We start from the raw sequence: 11,437 nt of genomic DNA on the forward strand, positions 1-11,437 counted from the left end.
GTCCACACCAGCTGTAACTACTTTAAAGAGCAAACCCCGGGACAGGAGCTCAGGGTCAAGCACTGTGAGCAGGTGCAGATGGGTTGGGATTGGCAGTTCAGGAACAGTACGGGGTTCCAAGATGGTTCCAAGGCAAGGCTGCCTAGGCAGTCTGATCCAGGAAATGGGTACAGTCAGGACAGCCACATACTGGCCCCTTCACAGTTGAGAAGGACTCTCGGTACCTACTACTGCCTCCTCTCTGTGATGCTGGGGTGTCTCATTTCTCCAAGACAAGCATCTCCTAGTAGACTTTGCCTTTCAAAAACCAAAATTCGAATCTATGTTCACGTTATGCTTTGAACATGAAATAGCTCTCAAAAAGGTTGTACATTGAAGGTTTGCTCCTTAAGGCCATGTTCAGAGGAAGGACTTTTGGAAAGCAATTTTACCTTGAAGGCTTTACCTAATTGACGGATCCATCGATGGATTATTGTGTTGTTTTTAAGGGAAGAACTTCCACGTTTTCATTTACAGGAAGACTTTTACAGCTTCTCTTTGTGACACCCGCATCACCAACATTACTGTTCTGGTTGGGACTATTAAGTAAAAGAAGAATTACTTAAACATGCTCACTACCATAGCTGGTCTCAGTGACTAGGGGGCAGATGGTGTAGACAGAATGGACATGCTGGACAAGCGGATGGCTAACAGGACAGAAGGCTAGAAGGGAATGGCAGGGAATGTCGTGATAGCAATCAGAACAGCCCACAACTTAAAACTTATTGATTCCACATTTCTGGAATTTTCCATTTGGTGTTTTGGGGCTTCAATTGACTGCAGGGATTGGGAATTATGGACACTAAAGACACAAATAAGGATGGACTACTGTAAAGCTCTAGCACAAAGTCATCTTTCAACAAAGTAAGCTATTGTTTAGGGGCTCAGGAGTCCAAGAAAAGCCCTCAGATTCATGTCCCTATAACTCTAAAACAATGATACTTTATTCATCCTCCTTCTCAAATCTCCCACTGCTCCACTGAGTCTCTGGTACCAGCCCCCACATTTTACAGACTGGGAGGTCCAGGGTGAAAAAGGACTTGCTTGAGATCCTATGAGGGGCCCTAGAAACAACCAGTCTCCTAGCTGGCACTGTAGAGCCCCTAACCCTTGGCTACAACCCCAGAGAGGAGGCATACCCAGATGCTAGGAAAACGGGACAGTGCACCCGGCTTAAGAGGTAATGGGATGGCTCATGAGGAAGACAAGTGTCCCACTGGTTTCCCCTCAGTGTGCTTAGTTTCCAAGACCAGTGCCAAAAGCTGGATCTTTGCTGGTGGCAGGCCTGTCCCCATCCCCCTATGCACTGCCCATCTCTACATTTGCTGCTTGGACCGAAATGCCGCCTCTTCTCCGCGGCTCTTCAGCATCCGCAATCCCATTTAACCAATCCCCACGCGTCCCGCCCCCACTTTTGATAGATCCCTTGAAGTCCCGCCTCCGCACGTGGCCCAGCCCAGGGATCTCTGCTCTCTTTCGTTTGGCTTTAGAGCGCTCCTTTCCACCACCTTGGGTTGCAAGCTCTCAAACACCAGTACATCTCTGGCGGCTGGGCGGGCTGTGGGGAGACCCCCAAGTACGGGAAGGAGGCGTTTTCGCTGCCCTGAAACCTTCCAGACCCGCTCAGTGTAAACCGCCTCCGGTTTGTGTCAACATCCGAGGCCGGAGACTGGCGGCGGCTGGGAACCGGCTCCATCTAAGCAACGGGAATGCGGGAGGGTGGGGAATGGAGCGGTTCTTGGGGGTACGTAGAAGGATCCTTCTGGAGGGGGAACCAAAGAGTCCTTTTGGGGGTCCTCGAGAAGTAAGGCTAGGGCTTGAGAACGGATCTGATTAAGGTTGTAGGAATGGCTGGCGGGAGCCCACGCCCTCATGTGTCTAGGTGGAAGGTTCTTCCCCATCCACCCAGTTTTGCTGCACCCACCCTCCCCTCTGCTTCATGGTGGGTAGTGGTGAGGGGGGAGGCGCTGGTGCAAAGGCCAGAGCTCCTGACCACCCAATCTCCTCTTTCCTTCACCCTGCCACTCTGCGGCTCCTCATTGATTCCCTCCAGGTTCGGGTAGGACACGGGATGGGGTCGCATCTTGTGAATCACCAACTCTCCTACCCCCACCCCCGCTGGGCCCCAGGAAGAGAAGGCTTAGAGATTCAACTGTGGTTCTTCTGTTCCCATAGCAACGGTGCGGTTGTTTTTTGCGAATCCACTTTAATCATCCGTACTTTTCGCTCCAAACTGTGACCCAGGCTCTGAGCCTCAGGGTTGAGGGACAGATGGGGGTGCAGCCCTCTACAATCCTGGCGACTCGGGGAAGGTCAGCGCGGGCGGACGGGCGGGGCGCGCTGTTGTGGCCCAGACTCACAGGCCACCCCATCCCCACCTGAAACTCTGGCTGTCACTCGGTGCCAGCTGAGCCTATCGATGTCCAAGGTTCTTGAGAGGGGGCGGGCCTTATGCAAATCGTGTCGCCTTCGAGAAGCACATAGTGATACAAGAGCTCGGGAGGCGGCTCCAACGCGGACCTTACGGAGCCCGGCGTCCGCCTGCTAGCCAGCCTGGTCCCAGCGGCCGCCCAGGCTCGGAGCCATCCAGCGAGTCAGCGAGCGGCCTCAGGTAATGCGGGTAGGGCAGGGACCTCGGAACAACCCCGCGGGGCGGAGGCCCTGAGCCCCTCCTCCTCCGCGTTCGCCTCCCAACCTCCGCTGCTCAGATCCATCTTCCTGACCCTGGGTCTGTTCAGAGGTGGACAGCCATCTGGAGGGCCCGCCTTGGGCAAGGGACCACCTTCACTTCAAGCCGGGTCCCCTGTTCAAGGAAGGTGGTACGGCTGCCTCCTTACTCCCAGCTCAGGTAAGAACAACCATTCCTCAGGGCCCAGTGCAAACACACACACACACACACACACACACACACACACACACACACACACGTGGGTGTGTGGTGTCGCTGGTCCTAGCGGAGGTTTCAGTCACCCTGTCTCCGGTGGCCTCTGGAGATGGTGGTCTGCCTAGCCCCGTGGGAACCTCTACCTGGAGGTAGCCCACACGCACACCAACAGTTCGGTCATTCACACCTCAGGGTCCTGTTCCCAAAGATACCTCCATAGCAAATTTATTCTCTGATCACACTACCTCTGCCCTTATGCTGACGAAGACCCCCAATGTCCTACCCCAGGCATATTCAGCAGCTCCCCTCTAGTAGCCCCCAACTAGACAGAGATCCCATGTTCTGCCTCTTGTCCTCTCTGGAGCATGAGCAAGGGATGCTCCTTCCAGGAGACCACCCCATGGCTCCAGTCTCCATACCTCCCTAACTCCTCCTTTCTCTGTAGTCGGCTGTCCTCGGCCCCCTTTGTGCCTAGTTGCTCCCTCTCTCAGCTTCCCGTTGTTTGTAGAGATGAAGCTCTACATCGTCTGGGTGGACTTGCTTTCTCCTTCCCCTGAGTCTGAACCTGGAAGGAGAGGAGTCTGGTGTAACTCTTGCCTTTGCCTGTGTCGCCGCTGGACTTTAGCCAAGTCTTTCCCCTCTCCGATTTCCTCATGAGCTGGGGGAAAGAGCGCAGCAGAGGGGGACTAGACGAGGTGGTCTTGAACAACCTTCCAACTCTGACATACTCTGGTTCCACGGCTGATTATAGGAAAAAGAAAGCTTAAACCATTAGGATATTTCTCAGAGGAGATCACTGGAGGGGCATCGTTTTTACTCAGGCCTCCTACACACCCTGCAGGGTCGTTCTCTTAAGGATCTTTTCCAGACCACCAGACCACCCTGGCATGAAAGCTCCAACGTGGAGCTGGCCGACCCAGCTCACATCGCAGGGGTCACTTTTGCCTCTTATTATGAAGGGGAGGAACAAGACCTGGCTGTTACTGCCATTGCTGCTGCTTGGAGAAAAGCAAAGGGAGGAGAGGGAAAGAGAAAATCTCCTGACCAGGGAGCTGCTGTCACCATGGCAACCGCCTCAGCACCAGCTCCTCCGAAGCTAGGCGAGGGTGTGGGATTATTGCCTCCTTCAGGCCCTCCTACCTTCTCTTCCACCTCTCCACTTGAACCCTGGCCCTGAGCCCTCTAGAGAAGCCCCTGAGCACAGAGGGGCAGAGGTTTAGAGCAAGGGATGCCTCCTCCACTGGAGGGACAGTCTTCCAGAAGCCACCACCACTCCAGCAGAACATGCTCCCAACTAGGCTCTGGTCTTTGCTTTGCAGCTGATGGGCTCCAGTTGACCTTGGGTGAACCTTTCCTTTCCCTGACTCTGGCTTCCATTGTTTCTGAAGTAGGCTTGATAGGAGATCACAGATAAACAAAACAGTGCGACATAGTACCACGAGGGCATGCTGCTCTTCTCTCACAATCTAAGTGCCATTCACTGAACATGACTTCATCCTAGGCTCTGTCTTCAAGCTTCCGCAGGATGCTCATGTGCAGGCACCGAGGGAAAGCAGGAACCTATGGGAAGAGCTTCCAGAAGACAGACAGGGACAATGGGGGAAAGGCACCTTTTCCCCTGTCCAAGATGCTCAGAAATAGTCAAAGTTGTGTTGGAAGGGGAAGTTTTTACTGTTGAGCAGAAAGACCTGGGGAGTCTCCCTGTTTCAGGCAGTACAAAGGCCTCCCTTGGCATCCTAGATCATTAGCTAAGGGTCAGGAGATGGTGTGTGTGGGGGAGGGTTTCACGCCATAGCCTCACGAGGTCTGCCTATGCCCGGAGTGCTGAACCCAGGCTCTTGCCTGACCACTGCCCAGCTTAGAATGGGCGGATTGCCAGGAAGCAGGTGGCAGTGAAGAAGTGAAGGCAGCTTGTGTCTGCCCAGAAAAGAAAGGGCGGAGGGAGAGACACTATTTAAGCACACAGGTGAGGAGGGGTCTGGCTCTGAGATGCCTGGCTCAGGGGGAATATGTGGTGATGAGGAGAGCAGTGGGTGGTGAAGATCAACAGGTGGTCAGCTTGAAAAAAGATTCTAGATGATTCTGGAGTTTCAGAGGGTCTGGTCATGAGTGTGTGTGTGTGTGTGTGTGTGTGTGTGTGTGTGTGTGTGTGTATCTCTACCCTAGCCTTGAGGTGAGATTCTAGAAGATCCTGGAGCTTCAGAGTGTCACCTAAACCCTACACTGTAACTAGGGGAGATGGTCCCTTGGAACAGAGGTGTCAGGAGGAAGGCCCTTCCTGCAGGGCAGGTGAGCCCTGTGACTATGGGCCTGGCTTAGCAAAGAGCTTTGGCTAGCCTTCAGCACTGTGAGCGGTATCCCTGATATAGAGAAGGTTCCAGGAGCATTTCAAAAGGAAAAAACAAGAGACCCTATGGCAAGCTGGGCCTGGAGAAAAGGGGGGGAAATCTGAGAAGTCCATAGAGTCTGTTTCCTTCTCCATATACCCCACACCCAGAGGTGAAGGAGGGAGGGAGAGAGACAGAGACAGAGAGACGTGGGGGCAGAGAAGAGGTTCAAGGTGAGGCTGAATCTGACTATAGCTGTGCTGACTCAAAGTTGCTTGTGAGCATCCACTAGGAGGGATCGACACTTTCTGCCTATCAGAGATTGTGGGCTGCAGCTCAGGCAAAACGGTCCCACTGAGATCACAAGGTCAGAGCTGTTTTTCCCAGAAGGCAGGTGGGGCTAGAGAAGGTCTGTGCTGAGAAAGTGGTCATGATGTAGAAAGGACAGGTCGAGCAGGCGGTCGGGATTCAGCCCGGATGCTCAGCGGACCTCCTCAACAGGCTGCCACTCTCGTTGAAGCCACTACTCTCTCGGTTTTCTTTCTTTTGCTGAAATAAGGGCATGATCTCCAAGGGGGCTGCCTACTTAGACTTTCTGACAACTGAAGAGAGATGAGGGGGGTGTTTTCTGGTCCTCGCAGGGTCTAGGGCCAAGTAGGGGCAGGGCACAGGCGAGGACCCTGAAGACAGAAGGGTGAAAAGGTAGCAGAGAAGAAAAAAGAAAGGGAGCAGAAGGCGAGGACCACACAGACACCATGACACAGAGAGACGAGTGTTCTCTGACAGATTTGCAGCCTCATACGTTGACACCCTCCTACACATAGACCCAGCCCCTCGTGCAGACACTCAGGCACATCCTACAAGAGCCACGGGAGAAGTTCTGCCTCCCCCATCAGACACCTTTGCTTCTGGGTTTTCTAACTTCCTTACGCCTTGAGCTTACACAGTCATTGGTGGAGGAGGCAGCTGAGGATGGTCCCTCACTTCTGCCTCCCGGTGGTCCAGAGGCACCCTTGACTCTGACCCTGGTGCAATTCCAAGCGCCTCCTGGGCTTCTCCTGTAGATTCTTCATCTTCTGAGGGTGGTAGGTTTGTAGCTAGGGAAGGATGCTACCACCCTCTCGACCCCTTGATCTCATGACCCAGAAGAGGATCCTGAGGTCCAGAGATATCCCGTAACGGGGTCCATCTGCCTTGATTTCTGAGTTCATCTCATCCCTAAATCCAGCCAACAAGGGCTGCCCCCTTTTAGCACCTCTCAGTCCATCCACATCTCTCCATTTCAACTGTGTGCCAAGCCCCCTCCTTGTACAGCTCACCACTCTCCCCCTCAATCGTCTTTTATTAAAGATTTGTTTTTATTATTTTTAATGATGTGTAGGCTGTGTTTCTGCCTATGGGTATACACCCATGAGTGCAGGTGTCCTGGGGGCGGGGGGCGGGCAAGAGGTGTCAGATGCCCTGGAAATTGTTGTGAGCCGCTTGACATGGGTACTGGGAACCAAACTTGTAACCCTCTGGAAGAGCAGCAAGTGCTCTGAGCCACTACGCCATCTTTCCAGCTCCACCCTCAAGTCATCTTGCACATTGCAGCCAAAGGAAAATTCAAAAAAAAAAAAAAAACCCTCTGGATTTCTAGGACGTAGATCAGGACCTGGCATATTGTGAGCGTCCTGTGTTATGGAATGAATGTTAGCTTCCAAACTCTTGTTCTAAAACCTCCAGGTTGGCATGGATTGAAGGCTCTTTGTAGACAGTCATCTATCTCTAGAAACCTCTATGAGCTACTGAAGGCTGGCTTATCTTAGCTTTATCTTCATACCAAGTTCAGGCCCCCAACAAATGCTCAGGGAGTGAATGGGTTAATGAAAAGCAAAAAACGTAATCAGGGTCATCACTGCTCCAGGCTAGGACTTCTATTTGTACACAGGAAGGAAGGAGAGATGCTTCCTGTGTGGGCCCTCCAGGAAAGCCTGAAGGAAGAACTTGGGAAATGGTTCCTGGGGGACCTTGGTAGGAGAGGAGTCTACCCGGGAGGGGGGTGGTGCTGAATGGAGACAGCCCTTGCTATCAGGAAGATTAGCTGAGGCTTTATGCTAGGGACCTAGGGAATTATAAATGATGGGAGATATGAGGATGAAGATTGGGCCATACTGGACCACAAGTCACTGAGGGGGTCAGTTGCCACCAGGAAAGGCTGGAAATGTCCTTCCAGGAGGGGTCTGCTCTGGGGTGCAGGGTGTTGTGAGGGGAGAGAGAGTCCTGCTTGAGAAAAGTTCACCCAGTGAAAATAGGCTTCCTCTGAGAAGGGAGGCTGAGCGTGGTGAAAGAAGGTGGGGCTTGGCTGATGTGGGTGGCTAGGGAAGTGGGGGAGTGTTAGGGAAAGAGGGAGACTGACTTTAAGAAGAAGGGCTCCTTACGGGAGGGGGAGTGTGAGGAAAGGTCCAAGTTGGGCAAGGGTGGAGCACCACTTGGCCGGGGTGAGGCCATGTTGAGGGAGCTGTCTGTCCCGCAGGCCCACCATGGGGAAGAACAACAGCAAGCTGGCCCCCGAGGTGCTGGAAGACCTGGTCCAGAACACAGAGTTCAGCGAGCAGGAGCTAAAGCAGTGGTATAAGGGGTTCCTGAAGGACTGTCCCAGCGGCATCCTCAACCTGGAGGAGTTTCAGCAGCTCTACATCAAGGTGCCCGGGTGGGGAGTGGCATGGGGGGGGGGAGGGGGGGACGGACGGGTACTGGGGACCTGAAAGCTGGTGGAACTCAGAAGGATGGGGGTAGGCAGGGAGGGTGGGACTGTCGCTGCTCCCCAATAACCCGTATCCCCTGCCTCAGTTCTTCCCTTACGGAGACGCCTCCAAGTTTGCACAGCACGCTTTCCGCACCTTCGACAAGAACGGCGACGGCACCATCGACTTCCGGGAGTTCATCTGCGCCCTCTCTGTCACCTCCCGCGGCAGCTTCGAGCAGAAGCTCAACTGGGCCTTTGAGATGTACGACCTGGACGGCGACGGGCGCATCACGCGCCTGGAGATGCTGGAGATTATCGAGGTGCGGGGGGGCCAGTGTGGGCGTCCGGTATTCTTGAGCCTCAGGAGTTTCCTAGACGCTCCCCAGCGTTCTCCCACCACAGTTCTGCAGGCCCCTTGCTGGATGTTTAACCCGTGGAGTAGATGGTGTCAGGTACTCCATTTTCCCAGATGAACAAAGGGTAGCATGTGGCTGCCCTCAGTGAATCAAATCTAGGGTAGCCAAGTTAATTCATTTGGTTTTCTAAGAAGCTAAGTATTGAGGTCTGGAGAGATGGGTCAGCGTGTAAAGGTGCTTGCTGCCAGGTCTCACGACTTAAATTTGACCCTGGGACCTCACACGGTAGAAGGAGAGAACCATTTCCAACACGTTTGTCCTCTGGCCTCAGACAGACCATGGCGCTCTCTCTCTCTCTCTCCTCTCTCTCTCTCTCTCTCTCTCTCTCTCTCTCTCTCTCTCTCTCTCTCTCTCTCTCTCTCTGTCTCTCTCTCTCTCTCTCTGTCTCTCAATGTTTGGCATTTTTTAAAAAATTTTGCTTTAAAAAAATATTGAGTGTCTGACATGTGCTTTCATAGGAGATGTCTAGTAAATCAGAAAGTAAATTTGGGTCATGCCAGGCAGTAAATGGTATAAAAAAAAAAAATAAGCAAAGTAAAGGAAGAGAGCATGATGGAGGAAAATGGGGGACGCTGACTCTAAAGACTGCAGAGTGAACCACCCACGCAGGTGAAGTTGTGTTTGCATGGCTCCGGGTGTGGTAGGAGGCCAGGGCAGTAGTGGAAGTGTGAGCGGAGGGGAGAGGGACAGAAAATGGACCCACAGGGAGCCAGGAGTCCCAGCAGTGGCTCAGGCCTGGATAGAGGCATTGAGCATATTCTGCGTGTGGATAGCAGATGATGGAGGACATCGTGGGCAGCAGAGGCAGGGAGACCAGTTAGAAGACTTCTGAAGAAATCCAGTCAGGAGCTGGTGGAGGCTGCCTTCGTGCATGCACTGTGGAAACGGTGGAAAGAAAGTCGACATAGGGCCCATCACAGACTGGAGTTGGAATGTGTTGCTGAAGGATTGGAGAGGAGCGAGAAGAATGACGGGAGAACTAAGCATGGTGATGCACTCCTGTAATCCCAACACTCAGGAAGCTGAGGCGGAAGGATGGTAAGTTCAAGGCGAGGCTGCGCGGCATAGTGAGTTCCAAGCCAGCCTGGGCTACAGATGAAACATTGTCTTAACAAATTTAACAAAGGCTTGAGGGTTTTTGTTTGTTTTTCTTTAAAATGTGGCAGAATGTTGATACGGGGAATTCTAGAGGCACAACGGGTGAGAAGTGGATCAAAGAGTTGAGTTTTGAGACAAGAATCGTTTAAGATGCTCATTAGGTAGACAGTATTTTTTTTAATTGTTTGAGTGTGTTGGTACATGCCTTTAATCTCAGCACACAGTAGGCAGAGGGAGGTGAATCTCTGTGAATTCAAAGCCATCATGGTCTACATAGTGAGTTCAAAGCCAGCCTTATCTACACAGTGAGTTACAGGCCATTTAGAGTTACATGATGAGACCCTGTCTCAAAAGGAAGTAGTGGTGTGTGTGTGTGTGTGCGCGCGCGCGCGCGTTATCACAGTGTCATGTGAGGTCAGAGAACAACTTTGTGGAGTCAATTCTTTCCTTCCACGTTTATGTGGGTTCCGGAGACCGAACTCAAGTCATCAGGCTTGGGCAGCAAGCTCCTTCTCAGCTGAGCCATCTAGCCAGCCCTAAAAAGCCAGTCTTAACAACCAAGTGTCTCTCTCTATTGTCTCCCCCCTCCTCCAGGGTCCTCTGAGTCCACCCGAAGGTCCTTTTTATTCGTCCTCAGCCCTCACCGTCCGTTGTGTGTTCACACCTTTGTCTTTGCTCCATCAGGCTATCTATAAGATGGTGGGCACCGTCATCATGATGCGTATGAACCAGGATGGGCTCACACCCCAGCAACGCGTGGACAAGATCTTCAAGAAGATGGACCAGGACAAGGATGACCAGATTACACTGGAGGAGTTCAAGGAGGCAGCCAAGAGTGACCCCTCTATTGTATTGCTGCTGCAGTGTGACATGCAGAAGTAGAGGCTGGTGAGGGAGGGGCAGGGCCCCTGGCCAGGACAGGCATGGCACCTCCCAACCTGATGTCCTCTCTGCTGGCCCGTCCCCAGGGGGAGGGGCATTCCAGCCTCACTCTCTAGGTCCCCCACTCCTCTGCCCAAGCCTTTCTCTCCTCAGTCAAGTTCTGTGAGGGACCACCTCATCCTGCAAAAGAGATGGGTCCTCTCAAGTAGCCTGTCCTCCAAGCGTCTGTCACTAGCTCCACCTCTAGCCTTGGCCTAGAACCAACATCCTTTGGGCTTAGGAGAGTTGGCTTTTGACCCAAGAGGCGAGGTTAAGGAGGGGCTGAGGGCTTGCTTCGAGATCCTGTTGTTCCCAGGATTCAGCTCTAAATACACAATGCGGTCAGTCCCAGAGGCTCCCAGTCAAAGGGCCAAACTGGGTCTCTCCTTTCCAGATTCCTTGAGAGGTGGTCTCCGCCCCACCCCCTTGACTCTACCTGGCCCCTCTGGCCCCACCCTTGGGAACGTCCATTGAGTCCCTTCTCCAGCTAATGCTTGTTAGGCACCTGAAGGTGCTAAGAATATGGTTGTTTACAAAAACACATTCCATGCCCTCTGAAAGCTCACAGGGTAATGAGACAACTTCCAAGGGTGGAGGTCTTAGACAGAGATGTGAAACACAAGGAGACGAGGACGCAAGGCAGCGGGCAGGTTCTTAGGACGCATGTGTCCTCCAGCTACCACCACCCAAAGCTGCAGAAAGACTGAAAAGCCCGAGGAAGTTTAGGTGCCACATGTGGGTAGAAGTTTTAAGAAAAATAAAAATTTATGTAATATTTATTTTTTTAGTGCCCTTTCAAAGAGCTAAGACCATTTTATTAGACTATTAATATATACTCTATATTACTTGGTTTCTTATAAAAATGATTTAAATGGATATAAAAACGCTAATTTTCAAGGGGGGGGGAAATGCTTGGGCAACCACCAGACTTGGAGAACATGCACTCTCCCATCAGCAGTATCTGCTGCTCCTGCTCCTCCCTTTTGATTACCTGTTTTCAATTCCACAAGTGACTTTGTGTCGC

At 52.5% G+C, this 11,437-nt stretch overlaps 1 protein-coding gene across 2 annotated transcripts; it reads left to right on the plus strand.

Annotated features, from left to right (window-relative positions):
* The first annotated feature begins 2,215 nt into the window (after positions 1–2,215).
* Hpcal4 (hippocalcin like 4) lies at positions 2,216–11,192 on the plus strand. Of its 2 annotated transcripts, XM_076564980.1 has the most exons (5): positions 2,269–2,650; positions 2,780–2,887; positions 7,766–7,934; positions 8,083–8,298; positions 10,177–11,192. In XM_076564980.1, exons 3-5 carry the CDS (start codon positions 7,773–7,775, stop codon positions 10,372–10,374), a joined length of 576 nt encoding a protein of 191 aa, XP_076421095.1. In that variant the 5' UTR covers positions 2,269–2,650; positions 2,780–2,887; positions 7,766–7,772; the 3' UTR covers positions 10,375–11,192. The 2 variants fall into 2 exon arrangements, with proteins under 2 accessions (XP_015841359.1, XP_076421095.1); XM_015985873.3 differs by lacking the exon at positions 2,780–2,887 and having other exon boundaries at positions 2,216–2,650.
* Positions 11,193–11,437: the final 245 nt, after the last annotated feature.

Source organism: Peromyscus maniculatus, chromosome 2, assembly GCF_049852395.1.
Source record: "Peromyscus maniculatus bairdii isolate BWxNUB_F1_BW_parent chromosome 2, HU_Pman_BW_mat_3.1, whole genome shotgun sequence".
In the NCBI taxonomy this organism is placed as follows: domain Eukaryota; kingdom Metazoa; phylum Chordata; class Mammalia; order Rodentia; family Cricetidae; genus Peromyscus; species Peromyscus maniculatus.

Bases quoted from the DNA above. Each gene is read 5' to 3' on its own strand.
- Hpcal4 (XM_015985873.3), top strand. From the start codon at position 7,773: ATGGGGAAGAACAACAGCAAGCTGGCCCCCGAGGTGCTGGAAGACCTG. The intron at 7,935-8,082 runs GTGCCCGGGTGG...CCCCTGCCTCAG, and splicing joins TTCAGCAGCTCTACATCAAG to TTCTTCCCTTACGGAGACGC. The intron at 8,299-10,176 runs GTGCGGGGGGGC...TTGCTCCATCAG, and splicing joins AGATGCTGGAGATTATCGAG to GCTATCTATAAGATGGTGGG.